General features: G+C 34.0%; 1 protein-coding gene and 1 pseudogene across 2 annotated transcripts; both read left to right on the plus strand.

The window, feature by feature from the left end:
• Window positions 1-276: 276 nt before the first annotated feature.
• Window positions 277-9,109, plus strand: LOC145605580 (uncharacterized; annotated as a pseudogene). Its single transcript, XR_014105105.1, has 12 exons — window positions 277-455; window positions 2,875-2,988; window positions 3,570-3,820; window positions 3,972-4,085; window positions 4,217-4,366; window positions 4,763-4,840; window positions 4,911-5,132; window positions 5,247-5,333; window positions 6,043-6,162; window positions 8,137-8,229; window positions 8,383-8,498; window positions 8,587-9,109. The product of XR_014105105.1 is annotated as an uncharacterized LOC145605580 (transcript).
• Window positions 9,110-11,303: 2,194 nt separating this feature from the next.
• LOC145605381 (uncharacterized) lies at window positions 11,304-19,301 on the plus strand. The gene is made up of 7 exons (XM_081661425.1): window positions 11,304-11,875; window positions 12,619-12,696; window positions 14,823-14,857; window positions 14,935-14,990; window positions 16,701-16,802; window positions 18,816-18,901; window positions 19,035-19,301. Exons 1-6 carry the CDS (start codon window positions 11,447-11,449, stop codon window positions 18,872-18,874), a joined length of 759 nt encoding a protein of 252 aa, XP_081517551.1. The 5' UTR covers window positions 11,304-11,446; the 3' UTR covers window positions 18,875-18,901; window positions 19,035-19,301.
• The last annotated feature ends 1,242 nt before the right edge of the window (window positions 19,302-20,543 follow it).

The following is a 20,543-nucleotide window of genomic DNA, read 5'->3' on the forward strand; positions in this document are numbered from 1 at the left end:
ATACTTCTTAATTTTAATTATTCTATCACATATAATCTCGACATTTTTCTCTTGTGGAGTATTAATTTCATTCAACTAAAAACTGACTTAGTAAAGTTACTATAAAATAAAGAGTATTACCGAATAAGTAACTTTATTTCTCGTCAAAAAAAAAAGAATAAGTAACTTTATTTCGGAGTAACATTGCTCCGTACTCGGCAACAAATAGAAACGGAGAGAGTACATTACATTGCAAGTTGTTTAACTCACTTCCTCCCTTTTTGCCACCACAACATTAGAACAACCGCAAAATCCTCTGTTGAGAGATGATGATGTTGGGTTTGTCAAGTGCACCATTTTCTTATCCCCTGAAATTTTACAAACCCATTAAAGCCATAACCTCTAATTCTTCAGAATTTTCTCTCTCCTCCCCTGCTACTCCTCTTTTTCATCTTGACAGTCCCTTTGTTCCCGAGGTATGTCTCACAATTCCCCGCCTGTTTTTCTTTCTGATGAACTCATGCAATTTTATTTGAAAAGGGTCAAATTTATCTAGTTTTCCCACAAAATGCAATATTCTTTTTGGGTTTTGGATGAATTAAACAAATTTTGGTACTACATGTGAAGTTTTTGTACTATTGATGAAGTAAGGAAATATTTTATTGTTGTTGTTTTTTGTTATTATATAAAATGGTGAAGTAATTAAACTTTGCTGAATGTGTATGATTTTATGTGTTTTCAATAGAGAGAATGGATTGATTGACTTATGTAACCAAGTACATGGTGTTTATTGAAGCATTTTTCAGTGGTTTTATTTGCAGTCTTGAAATGAAGAATTAAGTGCAATGTCGGATTTAACTTGGCATTTCTATGTCGGAGTGATGTCGAGTTTATAGCGGTTATGACTTTGCTTTGCTGATACAATGTTCAATTGTATGGCCTTAGGAAAGATTTACAACTTTAGGGGTGTTTAGTTCTCAAAGTGGTATAGGTTTGGAATCGGGAATCAAGTTACAACTTTAGGGGGTGTTTAGTTCTCAAAGTGGTATAGGTTTGGAATCGGGAATCAAACCAGGATGGTATGGGTTTGAAACTTGGACCATGCGTTTGGTTTAGTTCGAGAATGTAAATTTGTCTTTTGTTTGACACCTGAAAGTGTGGTCACCTTCCCTCTTGGGTTTTGAAACACTATACCTCGTAGGTTTGAGATATAGGTTTTATTGATTCTAAATCCACACCTCATTCCAAAATTATGTGAATCGAACACCCCTTAGGTGATTTGTCTCTTATTTTACCTCAACACTCTAGCCTTTGGATCTAAATGTTGGCATTTGTTCCAGTTTTGTTTTTCAGGTTAGTTAATTTTATATTTTTGTTAATAGTTACCATTTCCCTAATTTTAAGAATTATCCATGACAAAGGTGTGGTAACTTTAGTTTGTCATGTCCAACAACCACCCTTATATGTTAATACTCTCACTGTCTCACTTAATTAGGCTGCATGTTGTTGATCAGTTTAAAATAACTTAATTACCTTACTTTTATACAGTTTTTAAGAACAAGCATCTCATTTATGATACTATGCACCAAATCCTAAATAATTAAATTAGAGATGGATATGTGGAAACACCTTGAAAGATAAAATTACAATTCTAGAATCCCAGATATTTGTAGGAAAGTTGGAGTTACGGGTTTTGAGGATAAGATAAGAAAAAACCAACAATGTTGCTTTGGTGGTAATAAAGATGGGGAATTGGGAAATGGAAATTTCAAAAGGAAGTCGAGGGAGGCCAACAATGACTTGGATAGAGGGAATAAAATATGGCACGAAGGAAGTAGTTGTGCAAGAGCATGTAGCACTTGATAGACACAAATGGAGAAAGATGTATACTTTGTCGTCACTTATAGCTTTATTTGGCCACATATTAATTCTTATGCTGCTTTTGACTATTCTATACATTTCCAGACAAAAGAACGTTGACTAGCGAGGATTAGAGTCACTGAATTTTCGAATTTGCTGACCATTATATGTGAAGCATAAAGTATTTTGTCATCCTACTCTCTCAAAACTAAAGGACATGAGACTCCTTCCTAAGTCCTGTGGTTTAAGTGTTTATTAATAACAGGAAAATTTGTGTGTTTGTATCTCACACTCGCTGAATATAAGTTATAGTAAGCTGATGAATGTTCATTGTTAAATAGATGAGCTGAGCTTGAACAAGTTTAAAAGTTCATTCAATTATTGAGCTTGAACTCAAACAAAATTACACTCTTTCATATTAGTTCATGATTCATGAACAACTCGTTTTATTAAGTTTGAGAAACTAATCTATATGTGTTGACGAACAAGTTCATTTGTAATCATTATAAAATCCCAATGTTTATGTTAAAGTTCACTTGTTGCCTTGATACTAATTAATAATTGAACATCATTCAATGATTTTGACTAAAAATTATTTGTCTATATTTTGAGCATTTCGAATTTTGAATGCACAATTTTTTATTTTCCATGTAAAAACCTGTTTATGAAAAAAGCTCGTGTATTAATGTTTAATAGAAGCTTGAAGTCAGCATGATTAATAAACAAGTAGTTCACAAACACATGAACCTTACCACACGAGCCGAGCTTGAACAGATTACGTGCTTGGTTGAAAGCTTGGGCATGTGCTCGAGCTTGCCTTAATGAATAGGTTCATGAACAGGGCAGAGGCTGTGGGCTCGAGCCCTGTCTATCTCAATGATACTCGGCTCAGCTCATTTACAACCCTATGTAAAGGCTTATGCAAATATATCCCCCCACCCCCCCCCCCCCCCCCCTTTTTTTTTTTCTACTTCTTTTGTGACTGGTAAGAAACTAAGAATGACGTTTTATCCTCTTTTGATGTCAATAATCCAGGTTGATTATGCAGTGGCTTCATTACACTCAGAGTTCAGGGACATCGACAATTTGGTAGCACACAATACTTCCCGTGTTCTAAAAGCCTTTCAGAATGCTCGAGTTGGCTCACATGTGAGTGGATCTGGAAACTCTCTATACTGTATAGGATAGTGTTTAAAGGCTTCTTTGTTAGATGTTAGGCATGTGTTGTCTAGAGTCTTCTAGACAGCGTGTTGGCAAAGCAAGTCTACCTTATTGGGCATGCACTTGGATCTTTGCATCTGTCTGATAGCACCTTAAATGTTATCAGTCAATATAATTGCATAGATCTCACTATCTAGTCAAAAAGACAAAGGTGAAGTATGAACAAATTTGATTATTGTTCCAAATTTAGGATTAGCTCAGAGGTAGACATTTCAAATAATTCATTTGATAAACTTTTATGTCTTCAGGTACAAAGCTACCAAACAATTTTTGCTTTTCTTGGGTAACTGAGGCAGTAATGACATCTGATTCAGGAGGAATTTATGTATTATTGCTATGAAGTTATTGATCTGTGTTGATTTATTCCAATAGTCCAACTATGTGCCTCCTTTGTTGCCCTGCCATTTAACTTTTCAGTGTTACATATGTAGTTTTCTTGTTCTTATAAGATAATACGTACCAATGATCTCAAGATTCCTCAGCAGAGATCTCTGATTCACTTTGTGTAGTTTTTTGCTGGATGCACTGGTTATGGCCATGATGAAGCTGGAGGACGTGAGGGTTTAGACCAAGCATTTGCCGATATATTTGGTGCTGAGTCTGCTATTGTCCGTTCACATGTAATTTGTTCCCCCCTTTTCTCTCTGCATTCTTTGCTCTTTGTTCCCATTGCTATGTCTCATTGTTCATTCTTCAGTTTTTTTCAGGCACCCATGCTATTACTTGTGCCTTGTTTGCTATGTTGAGGCCAGGTGACGAGGTCAGTTATTTTGCTGGTTTACTTCTACTTAGACATTTGTCACCTAACTGCTCTACTTACACTAGATTTTTGAGATCTTTACTTCGTTTTCTCTAAGGTTTTAGCTATTTCTTTTCTGGAAGTGTGTCTTGTAGATTTATTAGTTTTCCAGCTTCTGGCAGTTGCTGGTGCTCCATACGACACTTTGGAGGAAGTGATTGGAAAGCGTGACTGTGATGGGATTGGATCTCTAAAAGATTTTGGAATCAAATATCGAGAACTTGCAGTAATCTTTCCTTGCATTTCTTTGCTCTTTTCTTTATTTTAGATTTTATCATATTTTCTCCTCCCAAAAATGGGAATTTTAAAGCTTTCAGGTGACAAGCTGCAACACTTATGGCTTAGATGTTATTTCAGCTTGCTGAGGATGGTGGACTGGACTGGGATGGATTGACAAGTGCTGTCACTCCTCAAACAAGGTGTGCACTTATACAAAGATCATGCGGTTATTCATGGCGTTGCAGTTTAAGTGTCAATGAGATAGGGAGAGCTATAAAAATGATAAAGGTATTTCTGAGGCACTAATTATTAAACTACTTCCTTATCCTCAGCTAGTTTTATTAAAAGTTGTACTACAAGTAATTGTAAAATGATAAAGGATCGTACTGTAAATTTTCAATATAATCTTATTTTATACTCCAGTAATTGTAATCTTGATGCTTTAAGTTGGCCTAATTTTAAAATAAAGAAGACATTTTCAAGTACCATGTCTTTGATTGTTTGTTTATGAAGCTTTTCTTAAATCTTTTCTCTCTAAACTGTCTGAACATTTCTTCTGTTAACTGATCTTAGATGAGTATTTTATAACCTTATATCTTTGGTTTGTAGTTTGTTCCTAATAAATCTCTTTGCAAAGTTCTTTATTTGAAAAATCCATCTGCTAATAGTTTATAAAACATGCAGGTGCAAAATCCAAACTGTTTGGTCATGGTGGATAACTGCTATGGTGAATTTGTGAACGCAATTGAACCCCCAATGGTGGTATGTTTCTAACTCTATTTGTATTATTAGTGCACTGGAGAAGGAACATGAACTGATTAGTTATTGACAGGGTGCAGATTTGATTGCTGGAAGTTTGATTAAAAATCCAGGAGGGACAATTGCACCATGTGGAGGTTATGTTGCTGGGAAAGAAAAATGGGTGAAAGCAGCAGCAGCTCGCTTGTCTGCTCCAGGACTTGGAATTGATTGTGGCTCAACTCCTGGTGATATCATGCGGACTTTCTATCAGGGATTGTACCTTGCACCTCAGATGGTTGGGGAAGCCATCAAGGTATCATATGCTAGATTTTTTTAAAAAATACCTTAGAAGTCTGATAATTATCTTTTTAGTTATTTCAGTTACTACATCCCTGCAACATTTCTTTTATTATATTTTTTTGAACAGGGTTCATTATTAATTGCCGAGGTAATGTCTTTGAAAGGGTTCAAAGTTCAGCCACGTCCCCGAGTTCCAAGGAATGACACAGTGCAGGTTGATTAAAACTTGGCTTCTTCTTTTTTTTTTTTTTTTTTTTTTTTTGACACATTCTTAATATTATTAGTTGGATAATGGATGCTGTTTATACATTTTGTATGTATTAAATTGTCTTTACTGTGATGTTGAAATCATGTTATGCTGGTAAATTTTCTTCTTTATAATGTTGTACTTCGTATGCAGCAATATATATGTTTCATTCCGTTGACAAGATGATGAATCTATTAGGAAAATCTGTTAGACGATACCAACATTGCTGTATATAAATTGTCGTTACTGTGATATGTCACTTATGTTATGTTGGCAAAATTTCTTCTTATTATGTTTATGTTGTAGTCTTGATCATTATTGCCATCATTAGTAGAGTTGCCTAATTGGCTCTGCTGCTCCAGTTCTGGACTTTTGCCTTAGCGTCCTAGTTAGATGGTATTTTTTGTTGCCTACATATTTAGCTAGCTAGTTCAACTATTTGCGAATTACTTGAAGCCAATTGAGTGTCTTTTCTGTGAAGGTATTTCTGTGGTAGTTATCTTTTTCGAAGAGGGGATCTCAGGGTAGCCTTTCTCGGTGTACATCTCTTAAATTTTGCTCCATAGAGGCTAGAGCAGCAACATAACTTTTATTTTTCTGAGATTATAGTTGATATTATTTCATTTTTTTTGAAGCAAAAGGATGAAATCTGATTTTATTAGTCATATTAATTCAGGCTGTCGAGCTAGGGAATCGAGAACGCCTTATTGCTTTTTGTGAGGCAGTGCAGAGAAGCTCTCCTGTTAGTTCATTTACTAAACCTGTGCCTGGAGCAACTGCTGGATATGCATCAGAGGTATGGTTAACTATACCTTTTTATTATGACATTGTGTGTGATGTGTAATTTGTTTGGATAAAAAGCCATTTCATGATGGCGTTTCTCAGAATTCCTGGGAAGTGTATTATTACTTAATGGATGCAAGTGCTAGATTTGATTGAATTATTTAATATATTAAAAGTCTAATTTTCTAGTTGTTAGTGAATCAGTGAATGCTCGCGCACACACACACACTTAGAGATTTTCTAGTTCTCAGTGAATGCTCTCTCTCTCTCTCTCACACACACACACACAAACACACACACACACACACAGGGACTGTTGGGGGTGTTGTATGGGTTTATTTAGAGATGCTCAAATTCTAATGGGTTGGTACAACTTTTATATATTGCATGTCTCATAGCTGGTTAATACAGAATATGTATAAAACATTTCTATGCTTTCCTTCGTCATGTCAAAGTGTCAAACCAACATGAGCTCAAGCTTGGTCTTTAATAATGATGATTGTTATAACTTTTAGGACTGTTTTTTACATTGATTTGAATAAGTTTTATATTATTTTGTATGTTTCAACGTGGCCTAGTGGGTCGGTAAGAATCAATCTAAGAAGAGGGGCACTATAGGTAGTAGGCTTGTAGCATAATCATACGGTTTTTATTATTGAATAAGATAGCTATTCAATCAGGGTAAATACTTTATATGTAGAAAATACTAGAGAGAGGAAAGCATTTGGAATATTAAGGAGAGTTTTCTGTTGATTGTTTTACACTTAGGGAGAGAAACGGCTTCTCCGATGCTTAAATTATCTTCTATTTATTGTTGTATTTTCTAGATATTGGTTTTTTAAGCTTCATCTTCTTCCATGAATCTCCATGTGTCATTTCTTATTTCTGTCAGCTACTATATGATTCTTAACATGGTTACAGTCTTGCAATTTTTCACCTGGCAAAGAAAAAGGTGACACGACGCTAAGCAGAAGGTTAGCTATTACGAGTAGTCTTTCAGTATCTCATAGGGAGGGCATCTGTTATTTTTTTTATGACGTAGTTATTTGTAATAGACTATAATGTAATTTGGGAAGTTTAGTACTTTTAGGTTAGTAGTCCTTTTTCCTAAGCCTTAGTATAAATAGGGGATAGTATATGCATTAGCCATAATGTGAATTGTGAGGAAAAATGTTGAGAGTAGTAACCTCAACTTACTAGGAGAGTGATAACCTAAAGTTATCAAGCGAGTGATAGCCTTAAGCTATTAATCTATCCTTTTGTATCCAAATTCTGCCATTATTAATCTAAATTATCAAGCCTTTACATCTTAATCAGTCTTTAAATCAGAAAATACTTAGTTAGTCCATTACATTATTGTGGCTTACTTATTGTTGTATTACTTTTTGGCGTTCTTGCTACCACAAAGTCCACAATCTAAAGGAACTAGATAAAGTTTTACTCTACTTTTTTTGGAAATATCCTTTTACTTGTTTCACCTTCACAATTTTTTGTTAAAATTTTCCTACTAAGGACCTTTTTGTTCTGAGCTTCTGACTAATTTATGGGTACTGGACTACTGGTAATGTTGTGTGCATCTACCCCTCAAAGAAGTGCAGTCTTTTACTGACCTTGAAATCTGCCATACTTTGTATTGTTGTAGTTATTGTCTAGGAAATACATCCAACTTTACCATGCTGAAATGTGACTGTCCCTCTCTGAGCTCTGACTCTCCGAGGCTTCCTTGTCTCCCATAACGTGAAAATGAGAGTGAGAGTCAAACCAATTATTGTCTCAAGCTATTGAATCATGCATGTTCTTTCTTACAAGATCAACGACTAACTAGATGCTCATTTGATTTTGTGTTTGAATCTCTTATTCTCATCTAATTAACCGGAAATGCCTGCTAATTGCCACTAAATTATTGAAATATTAAATAAAAATTAATAAAAAACTGGAATAGCTTGCTTCAAAAAAAAATTGATTAATAAGGTCTATGGTGATTCAGGTGATCTTTGCTGATGGAACCTTCATTGATGGTAGTACCAGTGAGTTGTCATGTGATGGACCACTGAGGGAGCCGTTTGCTGTATTCTGTCAGGTCTTTACTTATAACCCAACTTTTTGATCTATCTCACATAGTCCCATCCCTTGTTTTCTTATTGCAACAGTGAATTAAATTATGGAGTTTTCTATTTATATGGGGTGTTTGAAGTCATGTTAAATTGAATTGGGATGCCTGAATTTGATGCAGGGTGGTACTCACTGGACTCAATGGGGATTGGTTTTGGGAGAGGTACTTAAATCCATGAGTTAGTGCAGAGAAGCCTGTAGCGTTTTTCTTCCAGAAGTATTATTCTTTTAGCCGAGGTAAAGATAATCCTTGTGGCACTTAAAATTTTAGCATTAGCTAAAGAATTTCTATTGAATAGTATTGGCACCCGTGTATCATGGACAGTTTTGTCAACATTCAAGTACATGGATCTTCATACAACTGATACAAGTGCAATTGTACAAGAACTACTCTTGCAGTGAGAATGGAAACAAGCGACAACTTAATTTTGTTAATTGTTTGAAGCAAATGATACGTGATTCTGTGAAAGGCTCTTACAGCTTCCCTTGCCTTGGTTAAGGAAGAAAAGCAGATGATGCCTCAAGACCGACTGCTTCTATCTTAAGTTAGTATATTTATCAGTTATTGATTTTCATATGTTTCACTCATTCAGGAAGAAAGAGCTCTTATTTTTATATCGTCCGTGAATTAGGAGGCAAATGCATCTCATAGACCTACCATACCTTGTTACCCTGGACACTCGTAACTTGTTTGAGTTATCTTGCATAATTTCTGTCTGCTCACAACAAACCTTTGTAAAATATCCCCGGTTTTTGGAATGAAATTAAATATGCGTGATCAAATTCATATGTTTGTAATTAGTTATGTGGATTATTGAAGGGAGTCAAGGGATGGCCTGCATGCTAACCATCATTGTGTTCATGATGCAAAACGCTCTGCTCTTCCGCTTCATATATATGTGCTTGAATTCTAATATGGAAGTTATCATTGTTTGGTTCTCTTTTGCTGCAGGAAACATTTAATCAACTCTTTTCTTCAGGGGCCAAAGAAATGATGCAGTCATGCCTAAATGTCTGAACAACTTTTGATGTAAACAGTTAATCTTCAACGAATCAAAAACAAGCTTCTTTTGACTTGATTCTCATTAAACACTGATCAGATATTTTTTGAGACTCTGAACATATTACTGTCTAGAATTATCATGAAAAACAGATTTTTGTACAAATTTTGTTTAGATTTTATAGAAGGGATTTGAGCAGAACAATAGAAGGTAATAGAAAATGATTGTTAATTATATTGAATATTAGAAAAAGTAAGGGGGAGAAAAGAAAGGAAGGTGAACAATTGCAGACTTGCAGTTCCTCAATTTGAAACAGTATGTGTGATGCTATAGTGAACTAATTCATTATTATTGATTTTGATTTCTTACTTAATAATGTATATTTTCAAATGAAATATACGAGTATTTTTTTTTTTTTTTATTCATATGAGCCTTGTGGTACAACGTTGATATACGTGTATAAACGTTGATATTATAAATTGTAATTAAGTTGATGTAAACCAAATCTTGATGATATATTGAGATTTCTCACATAAATTGTCTACTTAAAAAATGAATCATTAGTAGGGGTGTGGAAAAATATAGGGTTCCTACTTCCTAGCAGAATTAAAATCGAAACCTGTTAGAATCTGCAAATTTCAGTTTCTTTTTTTGGGTAATACGTAGTAGAATTAAGAACTCGTTGTAACAACTTCCGGTTTAGGTTCTCAATTTTTTAGAATTGGAACAAACTTAATATTTTAAAGTATAATGTACTACATCCGTTTCATATTATTTTAAGATAAATGAATTTTAATTATTTTCTACATCTAATTTAAATATAGATCAAAATAAAATGCTTATATTCGATTGAATTTGATATGATTTTTAAAAATATTTTAATTAATTATTTTTTTTCGATACTTCAAAGTAGTATTTTAATGAATTTGATACCCCAAAGTAGTAGTTTGATATAATATTTTTTTCGAAATTAAAATGTCTTTGCCTAATTATTATTCTTTAATATTAATATAGTCCAATCATAATGAAATTCATTAAAATATGGATAAGTCCCTAAACTCTCCTTTGCAATGATGAGCTCTGCCACATTAGCGTAACTGGTCCCTAAAACTTTCAAGTGTAAAAAATTATGCCTTGTCATTTTGTCCATCCTTAAATTTCATTATTTTTTTATATATATTTTTTTGGGGCAGGAAAAACTTTCATTGTTTAGTAAATATAAATGTCAACTTAACTTCAAAAGGTCCCTAAATTTTGAATTAAAATAATTTATTTTTTTTCCACATGTGCATTAAGGTTCCTAAACTTTGGTGAGTCAACTATCTTCTACCTGAAAAGACACTAATGAATGATTGAGGGACCTTTTTACCTCGTTTAAAAGATAAAACACTAAATTGCTACAAATACTAAAGCATATAGACCGTATTCTTTACGATAACTCGACTAGTCGACTCCCTCCTTGTAGCTCTCTCTAGACTTCAACTCTACAAGTCTACATTGAAAAAGAAAAATATTGTACTACTCCTTACTTCCTTAGTATATTAGTAGGAATGGCAACAGATTAGATTCGGGTCGGATGTGGCTAAATCCAAATCCGATCCATTTTGCAAACGGACCCTGGACTCGGAACCGAATCTGAAAAATCTGAGTGACCGAATCCGAGTCCGATCCGACTCGTAATTTTTGGATCCGAATCCGCTCTGTTTATACGAACCTCCAAAATAATCCGAATACTTTTTTTTGTAATGTCATATACTTATAATTGCTTGTATTGTCATACCAAGTAAAGAACGTATAAACATAACACATTTAAATTATAAACTATTACATAACAAATTTTTTGCTATAAAACAAGCAAATAATTGTCCCAAGTTATAAAATATATGCTCATACTCTCGGATTGGACTATATCGGACTATGTGTAAGGATACTAAGGACCAAGTTTGATCCGCCTCCTACTTGAATTCGGACTAATTTTAAATTGATTCGGATCGAATTCCAATTTAAATGACATCTAATATTAACGGTTGGTACAGTATACTCGAGAAACATACAGTATATACTTAAACAAAATCTTTCCCCACCTCAAATTGGTCTGTTTGATTATTTTTCCCCATTAACTCGTCTTCAAAGAGTTCAAATACTTCAATTTCACAAATTTATTTGTTAATTAATGATTTTCCAATGACAACAGTTTCCCCTGTATCCTTCACCACTTCAACCTGTTTTTGCCATAAACCAACAAATATTGTTCTTCCAAAATCATCTCAACCCATCAAATTTCACTATCTTAAAACCACAAAAAATGGCAATTTTCATCAAAATTGCTTGAACATAGAGCTATGTGCTTATAGAAGAAAAGGGGTTTTGCATGATATGAGGATTAATGAAAATGGGGTTTTATGGGGAAATGAGAAGAAGTTGAGGTTGCAAAAAAGGGTTGTATTGGTTAAATTTAATCAATTTCCTGATAATTTTAATGGTGGAGGTGATAAGAGAGATGATGGTACTACTACAAGAGTGTTGGTTAATCTTGCTTTAGCTGTGGGATTGACTTATCTTACTATGACTGGCCAACTTGGTTGGGTTCTCGATACTATTGTATCTCTTTGGGTAACTCTTATCTACTCTTCTTGTTGTAATCAATTATGTTTGTCAATTAATTTGGTTATGGAGTTGTTTCATTGGATGTTAATTTGTCTTGAGAGTGTTTGCTAGTTTGTGGTAGTTGAGTTTTCGGGTTTATTGTTCGTGTTTGTGAGATTGATCAATATCGGATATTAACTTAGGGGGTGACATGCTCATTTGAGTCTCAGCTTGTTTCTATCTTCCTTTTATTGTTGTTTGTTTTGAGTGTTGTTGCGAATTTGCTCCTTTGTAAATGATTGTCTGTTGTTGAATATTTCTCTTGTTGTTTGTAGCAATACACGTTTTCTTGCCTTCGTGTTACAAGTCTTACAACCATATATAGTGTCTTCAATGAATGAACATATTGCTGTCAATATTCAAAGATGGTTGATTGGTATAGGGTTGAATTCCATATTTCAAATTTCACCTTTTGCCATTCTTAAACATAGTCATCGCATTTTTTTTTGTTACTAGAGAACTTTATCAAGCTTATAAGAGATTGTCCTATGTTGCCATTTTGGTGCTGCAGCTGTGTTCTGCATGCTAAGTATGATTGTATGCAATATGTAATCATTTTTTCTTATGTTTATTGTTGTCATGCTAATCTACATTTAGGCATCTGACTTTGCTCAATTGATCAATATTGTATGAAAACTGCCACATTTAAAATATGTATTGCTAAAACGGAAACTTTACCTATGCTGACTTTCCACATTGTGCTTATGCAGCTGCTGGCAATAATTATACCTGTAGTCGGCTTAGGAGTGTTCCTATGGTGGGCAGGAAGAGACATAATTCAAGACAGTGTGAGATATTATAAATTATCTTACTTTTCTGCTTTTGCTATGATATGCAATGCATGGGTTATACTTTTTGTTAATTTTTGTATGAAGGATTGTTCATAGTGGAATTATTTGATCATAGTGCGTTATATATTCTTATCCAAGAATTGGAGGGTATAAATTTACTATATCAATGCTTTTTACTAATAAACCGATAATTGGTATAAGTTTGGTATCATTTTCAGTAATTTGGTAAAGCTTTTCTTGCCTAATAATACTATATATAATGTTGGAGTGTGGTAGCTCTCTTGGAAGATCAAGGAACTTAATTTCTAGTCTTCTTGTTTTGTTTATACTAGTACTAGTTGATAATATGAGCAGGTTTTTTTGACCAATTTAGCTTATTTATGGCCATTGCTGAATTGCTGCTCCTGTGAGTGAAAAGAAAATTCTCTTTTTCACACTAGTCATTTTATGTTTGGGTTCCTTTTCATATTCTCTTCCCAAGTCCCACCTAGACTCCTAGTGAATTAAATCCTGACCACATTTTAAAGGATTTTGAGCTACTATGACCATAGTATCATGCAGTGACAATTGCGTACTGTCTGCATCACCTGGGAAAATGAATCCTTGACCAATAGTGTGATTGTCATTGCATTTATATTAATATAAAATTCTGCTTTCAGCTCCTTCCATTCTTCTATACACACCCGTTCCAAAATCAAATACCAATATGCTTCTATCTCTTAATCTTTTATATGATACCTTTCTTGATCAATAGCCTGTAAATGGTTATAGTTATATGAATCTTTGGAAGACCTGTGAAAGGATTACGAATGTGCTAACAAGTTTATGGTTAACGACAATCAACAACAACGAAGAACGAAAAACAAGTAAAGAAAGAAACAAGAACAAATTTACCGTGGGAACCCGAGTGCCGGGAGGAAACCCACCAATCCACTATGGAGTAACTTTGATGATGATGATTACAAGCTCTCAATACACCATGAAAGCTCACACCTCTCTTAATTCACTCTCTTAAACCCTAAGAAGATGAACTAATCTCAAGAGGCTTTTTCTCTCTCTTCAATCTAACATCATAACCTAATTAATGATATACATGAGTATATATAGTCCAAATACAAGGCAAATAATCCAAGGGCTAAGATTAAAAGTTAATAGCAAAGGAGAAAACAAGACCGTAAAACCGAGGCTCAAGCGTGAAAAAACAGAGCCCCGTGAAACCCAGTGGAGCGGGCGCTCCATTGGACAGGAGCGGGCACTCCAATGAACAGGAGCGGACGCACCATTAAACTGGAAGAAAATGGCAAAAAACCTCTACGGAGCGGGCCAAATCTGATATCTTCCTCGTTTCTTGGCCAAATTTAGCTTATGACCAGTCGTTGGAAAGCTCTTGAGACGAGCTATCACCTCCAACTTGAATCATCTCAATATCATTTCTAGATCTTGAGATATGCCCATTTAAAGTCAACCCTTGCCTTTCGTTGTTGCTTTGTACCAAGCAAACAACCCATAGCTTAACATCCAAAGCTATGCTCTCCTTTGCCTCCTTGAACCACTCTCCACACACTACAAAACCCAACAACCTGCCTTGGATGTGTTGAAAATTCGGAACCTATGAACAATAATGAGCATACCCAAAGCTCATATGTGTTTCTATTGATTTAGCTGAATTTTAGGAACATTTTCAGAAATTTAGGTGGTTTTTGTAAGTTGTAAATAGATCTCTTAATTGTGTTAGCAATATAACTGTGGATGGAAATAAGCAGGAAGATCAGAGACACTTGCAAAGGCAAGAATTCTAATGAATGTTTGTCATTCCTTTTATAGATGATCTTATTATATAAGTTGTTGAATGAAATGGCTTTTAAGAAGTAATTTCATTATTAGTTTCCCATACCAAGCACAAATTATGTATATATGTTAGCTTAGCACAATATCACATCCTTCTTGTCTTGGATCCCTATCATTATGTAGGAGGTGTTTACATTGCCTTTTCCTCCATTATCTATCAATATGTTAAATGGGCAATTCTTGGTCTTGAATAACAACTACTGGTCTACTGCTATATGCTGTTATCTGTTGCTTTCGTTGACTAACGGGTATCTGTATGGTGTATATATATGCAGTGTCCAAACTGTGGTAATGCTTTTCAGGTTTTCAAGTAAGAAATCGCTCAACAACTATGATTATTACTATGTTTTTTTTTTCCTTAGATTTACTAATGGTGTCTGATATCAGATCAACTCTAAATGATGAGCCTCAGTTATGCCCATATTGCGCTCAACCCTTCTCAGGTAAATTATGTTAGTTTTATTTGTTGTAGATTGTTGAGTAGCTATCTAAATTCCAGTAGTTGTATTACACTTAGATCAAAATTCTTTGGAAGATTCTTTGATATAACATCACTATGTCATATATGTGCTCTACGTAGACTGACTGAATGCATAAAGCCTTTCACTGGCAGTGCTCAACTAGCCACAGCTGCGGCACCCAACATTTTTCATATGATTTCTCGTGACTCATGCTAGCATTCTCACTTCTAAAATCTCCACAGTCAGAGTTTACAAACTTCATGCTAGTAAAAGTTAATGTTGCATTGATCTGAAACAAAGGGAGTGTTATAATTGAAAGAATGCATTTGATTATAATTCATAGATGCATATTGTTTTATGGATGAAGAGATTGTTTTGGGTGTGAGCTTACCTACACTTATCTGAGCTATATGAACTTAATTCATTAGTACTATTGTAGTTGTGAATTGAACTTAAATTACTCATATCAACCCTTATTATAACTTATTGGCAACACATGAAGGATTAATGTCTTATTTGATTTAGAACTACCAATCTCCAAGATTTTTTTGCCTAGAAGCAGTCAGACCCTACTTGAATAATGACCAGAATATACTCATTTTCTTTCTAACATTCAACTGCTCACTAATTCTCAAAATATTCTGCCAGTACTGCCTTGGTTCTTTATTTGTTTCTAAAGTGGTCAGAGTTGTCTTCTTTCTTTAAGCAGATCTGAATTGATATAGTGTTTTCTTATTTATTTCTATGCTTACAACTTTCTCTCCGTTGTTCAAAACCCTTTTCTAAGTGGTAGCAGTTTTTTTTTTTTTTTTTTTTAAGAAACTAAAAAAAAAGATAAAAAAATAAAAATAAAAACAATGTTCTTTAATCTATTAAAATTCACTGATATGAAATGAAGAAGTATATTAAAAAGACATCCAAGAGGAGGGATGATATGCAGGTGTATAAGGATGGCTGAAGCCAATAGTATCATGCCCTTAAGCTATGAATTATGATTCCATCTATAAATCAATAAAAACCAACTGTGCCTCAGAATGTAAAACCTGACTCCAAAACGATTCCTGTGTAACATATTCTGCTCGAAATTCATCATTTCTTTATCCTCTAGTGCATCACCAATTGCAGCAGAGTCATCTTTGACACTTACTGATCCACCCCCTTTTCTTCCTTCTTTCCACGCCACTAAAACTTTTCTGGCCTTACTAAATGTACCGATGATGACCAGTTTTCTTCGGAGGCTGTCTCGTCTCTCCTCCTCACAGGTTTACATATCGAATAATTTTCAGCTTACATTCAATTAATCATGGCTCGTAGGGATGGGGTCTTCATTATCTATAACATAGTTGGGGAAATGCACCCCCCCCCCCCCCCCCGCGGGTTCATGAGAATGTTCCTTGTCTTCTAAAGCTTTATGTTTTCTCTATTTTTTTTTTACAAAATTTTTCGTTTTCTAGCAAAGTAATAAGAGTTTGTCCTTTGTCTCTTTGAGGTTTATAATGCACTGGTTGTAATTAGCTGAATGCTATATTCTTTATTATGGAGGCTGCAAGATTCACCTCAGTATTTGCTAAGTTTCTTCTGACAACTATTTTATTACTCCATATGATATTGGTTTATGGAAAACTTTTCTAATTGGAAAAAACTTCTCATTGCATGTATCAAACTATCAACGGACTTGTTGAAATATATCAGTGGAAGGTAATAAGTTTGTCAAAGATCCTATTAACTTTTCCTCCAAGCGTTCAACTCCATTTGGACAAATATTTGATGACTTCTCACCTTGGTCTAGAGAAGGTATGATCCTGGCTTTTAGATTTTTTTTTTTTTGCACTTACTTTTCCTTTCTATTTATATCTTTTAGTCATTTTCTTGGCAAATTAGGCGTGTTCTCATGTTCCATGATTGATAACTTATTATTGCAAAATGCAAACGTGTTCTTGTCAAAATTTCTGGCACTATACTATCTTAAAATAGATTAACTTTTGCATAGCTTTACTATTTTCCTTCTTGAAGCTTTCTCAAAATGTTGTTTGGCTCTATACTAATTTTAATTAGAAATGCCTGCCTTGTAACTGTAAACTTCAAATGTTTTCATCTGGAATCTTGATCTGATCTGGATATTTGGTATATTCTGAACTTATCAGTAGGGTCCTTAGATTATTGTTCTGGCCGGTGCTGAGTGATGCCACTTTGTCTCTGTTGCTTGGATGTATGCAATTTCCTTTTTTATTTCTTATCATAATTGTGAAAGTCTATAAAGTATTTGAGCACTAGAAATTGCATGAAGGAAAAGAGATGTTATTCCTTGGTAGCTCACTAAGTTTGACAAGATGAGTGGACTATTGGCTGAAAACCCTCCTTTTGTTATTTCATAGAACATAAGTAATTATTTTAGGAGGATGCTTATGGGCTTATGGATATGAAATTATGAATAAACCATGATCCTGAGAGAACTATGGCACCCTTTTATATTCTATTGGGGAAGGAAGACAATAAAGCGAAGATCTAGTTGATGTATGAACTCTTTCCCTTCCATCCCCTCTTTCCTTCCCCTTTCTTTATCCAAACACACTGTTAGTCATTTCCTTGGAAAATTAGGTATGTTCTAATATTATATGATTGATTATTAATTATTGCAAAATGCAAACGTGTGTCTTGTCAAAAAATTTGGCACTATACTATCTTAAACTACGGTATGTTCTCATATTGTATGATTGATTATTAATTATTGCAAAATGCAAACGTGTGTCTTGTCAAAAAATTTGGCACTATACTATCTTAAACTATATGTACTTTTCCTTAGCTTTACAATTTTCCTTCTTGAAGCTTTCTCAAAATGTTGTTTGGCTCTGTACTACTTTTAATTAGACATGCCTGCCTTGTGAGTATAAACTTCGCATACTTTCATCTGGGATCTTGATCTGTTCCGGAAATTTATTATTTTTTATACTGATCATTAGCATCCTTTGGTTATTGTTCTGGCAAGTGCTGACTGCTGAGTTATGCCACTTTGTCTCTATTGCTTTGGTACATCGTTTTTTTTTTCTTTTTTTGAAAGTTTATAAAGTAGAGCCCTAGAAATTGCATGAAGGAAAAGAGATGGTATTCCTTGGTAGCTCAGTAAATTTGACTAGAGGAGTGAACTATTGGCTTAAAACCCTACCATCTTATTTTATGGTACATAAGTAGTTATTAGGAGGATGCTTATGGGCCTATGGCTACAAATAACGGGATTCTGACTCCTGAGAGAACTGTGACACCCTTTTATATTCTATGTAGTAAATCATTCGAGGGGGAAGAAAGACAATAAAGTGAAGGACAAGTTGACGTGTGAACTGGGTATTTCTAGGTGTACACAGATTTTCTGATCCTTTTTCCTACACTATTCTTAATAAGAACCAGTGAAAACTGAAGAAATTTTGTTTGTTAATCTGTCACTGCTAGAAGCCTTATTGTTTCCTTTTCTCTGCATTGCTGGCAAAATTGAGACTACAGATTTTTTATTTTTTTTTTAATTTTTTTATTTCTCCTATTTTCTGATGTTTAGTCAACCCTTTTTTTTTTTTTCCTCTTACAGTGGCTTATCAAGTTGAAATGCTAGATGTCGATTGTGTTTCTATATTGATCACCTCTTGTGCAGACTTGTTTTACATAGCTACCAAATATTGTTATACAATATAGATGCTTAGATATGAACATCAAATTTAGGCTTGCTATCATTGGTAATAGGCGGTTAGATAACTTGCTAGAATGCTTCAGTAATCAATTCTCGTTTGTGACAACTGACAAGTAAGTTTCTATTTGCAGGAAAGAGTGCTTCATCATCTGTAGTTGATGTTGAAGCTGAAGTGAAAGATGCAGAATGAAGCGCACATATTTTTTTCCCTGTTTAGGTAATGCTTTGTTGCAACATCTCATCCTATGATAGACATGCCCAAATTATAGGCCATATTTATGTTTAAGTTTCGAGATAATAAGTCTTTTTTTTTTCAATTTTATTAACTTGAAACTTTTTCATATTGCCAGTAATCAGGCGTGGTCTTTGGTGTAGCAAAATCCAGTTTTGAAGTTGCAAATATAGAAGGGATGTATATATGTATACAATCTTATTGTCAGGTTACAAGAATTGGTTATGTAATTCATCATGTAGTGTAGCTATTTCTCTAGGATGACCTTGATGAGAGTCGGCCTCACGCTAGAATGTAAAAGCTTGGCATACTGCTCCATGCCACTACTCTTCATGTTATGTAAGTTACATTCTAATAGAATTGTACATATATGCTGTAACTGTTATCTTAAATCCTGTTACAAAATTTTGTTAGTCATGCAATTTATATGTGCAAGTGTGCCACTAATTTCTTTTAGGGTTGCGCAAAATCTGGTCCAGTTTACTTATTAATATATGAGCCTAAACCATGAGTGGGAATTTGGTCTTTAGTATGTCAGGTAGCTAGGTTTCTGGTGTAGATAAGTACATCATCCATGAGGGAAAGGAAGGATGCATCATCATCCTTTGTTTGGAATTAGAAGGATCAATGTTCCTTCCTCTTTTAATAAACCAAATCTATCTATTGTTGGAGAGATTTGGAAGGAAAATGGTTTTCACCTTCTCCCTCCTTTTCTTTCCCCTTCCTTTTCCCTTCACTATTGTTGTCTACAAAAAAAATTAGTGGACGGGGCAAGGGAGAGCTCGACAATTCGTCACCCTCTGAAGAAAATATTATTCATAACACAAACAAAATATAGAAGTAAAGAGTTTCTCTGTATAAAAAAAAAAAAAATATGAGTCCTTTTTAAAAATAACAACTTCGATTTTAGTTTGAAACTAGTACAATACCCCGTGCGATGCACGGCTTATAATATTAAATAAGATTAACTAATTAATATGCGAAATTAATCCAACTTATGAGTAATAAAAATATGAAACAAAACTATCATCAACTGTATAGTGTGAATGATATGTTGTTGTAGAAGTGTTTTTGTTACAACTTCTTGCTCCTTTATCTTATAAGTAATCAAGCAATAAATAATTGTTTTATATGAAGAAAAAAATAACACAAACAAATCTATTTCAGGTCCAGCCCAACACATACCATGTTTGAATAAATGTTAAATTATTTGACTCTAACCACAAAAATCTAATTAAAGTACTTAATGCCTTTCAATCTATACCTACTTCGTCCATTAGTTGGGCATTAATAAAAGTCCATGAATTGTAGCACTGCAATGTAAATATTGATTACAAAAGATAGAGAGTTTAACAATAAAGTTGGAGAGTTTAACAATGTAGATTTAAAACAATATTAGCAAATGATGAATATTAATTTATATATTAATTAGTGTTGAGTAATACCTTTGATAACACGATATTATACATGATTTATATGTGATATTTGGTCATATTTTATTGTGTTTTCTTCATTTTCCTAATCTTTTTGAGCTATTATTCTTCCTATTTCGATATTGCTCTTCTCGGTTTGTTTGCTTTTGTTTTTATAGGAATAGGGCTCGATTGGCGTGGAATTTATTTTAAGC

Source organism: Chenopodium album, chromosome 22 (genome assembly GCF_948465745.1).
Source record: "Chenopodium album chromosome 22, dcCheAlbu1.1, whole genome shotgun sequence".
Classification (NCBI taxonomy): Eukaryota; Viridiplantae; Streptophyta; class Magnoliopsida; order Caryophyllales; family Amaranthaceae; genus Chenopodium; species Chenopodium album.

What these genes read in the sequence shown, in the direction of transcription:
- LOC145605381 (XM_081661425.1), top strand. Translation starts at nt 11,447, where the DNA reads ATGACAACAGTTTCCCCTGTATCCTTCACCACTTCAACCTGTTTTTGC. An exon ending in AATGCTTTTCAGGTTTTCAA is followed by an intron (nt 14,858 to 14,934) that starts GTAAGAAATCGC and finishes GTCTGATATCAG; the next exon opens with ATCAACTCTAAATGATGAGC. An exon ending in CTCACCTTGGTCTAGAGAAG is followed by an intron (nt 16,803 to 18,815) that starts GTATGATCCTGG and finishes TTCTATTTGCAG; the next exon opens with GAAAGAGTGCTTCATCATCT.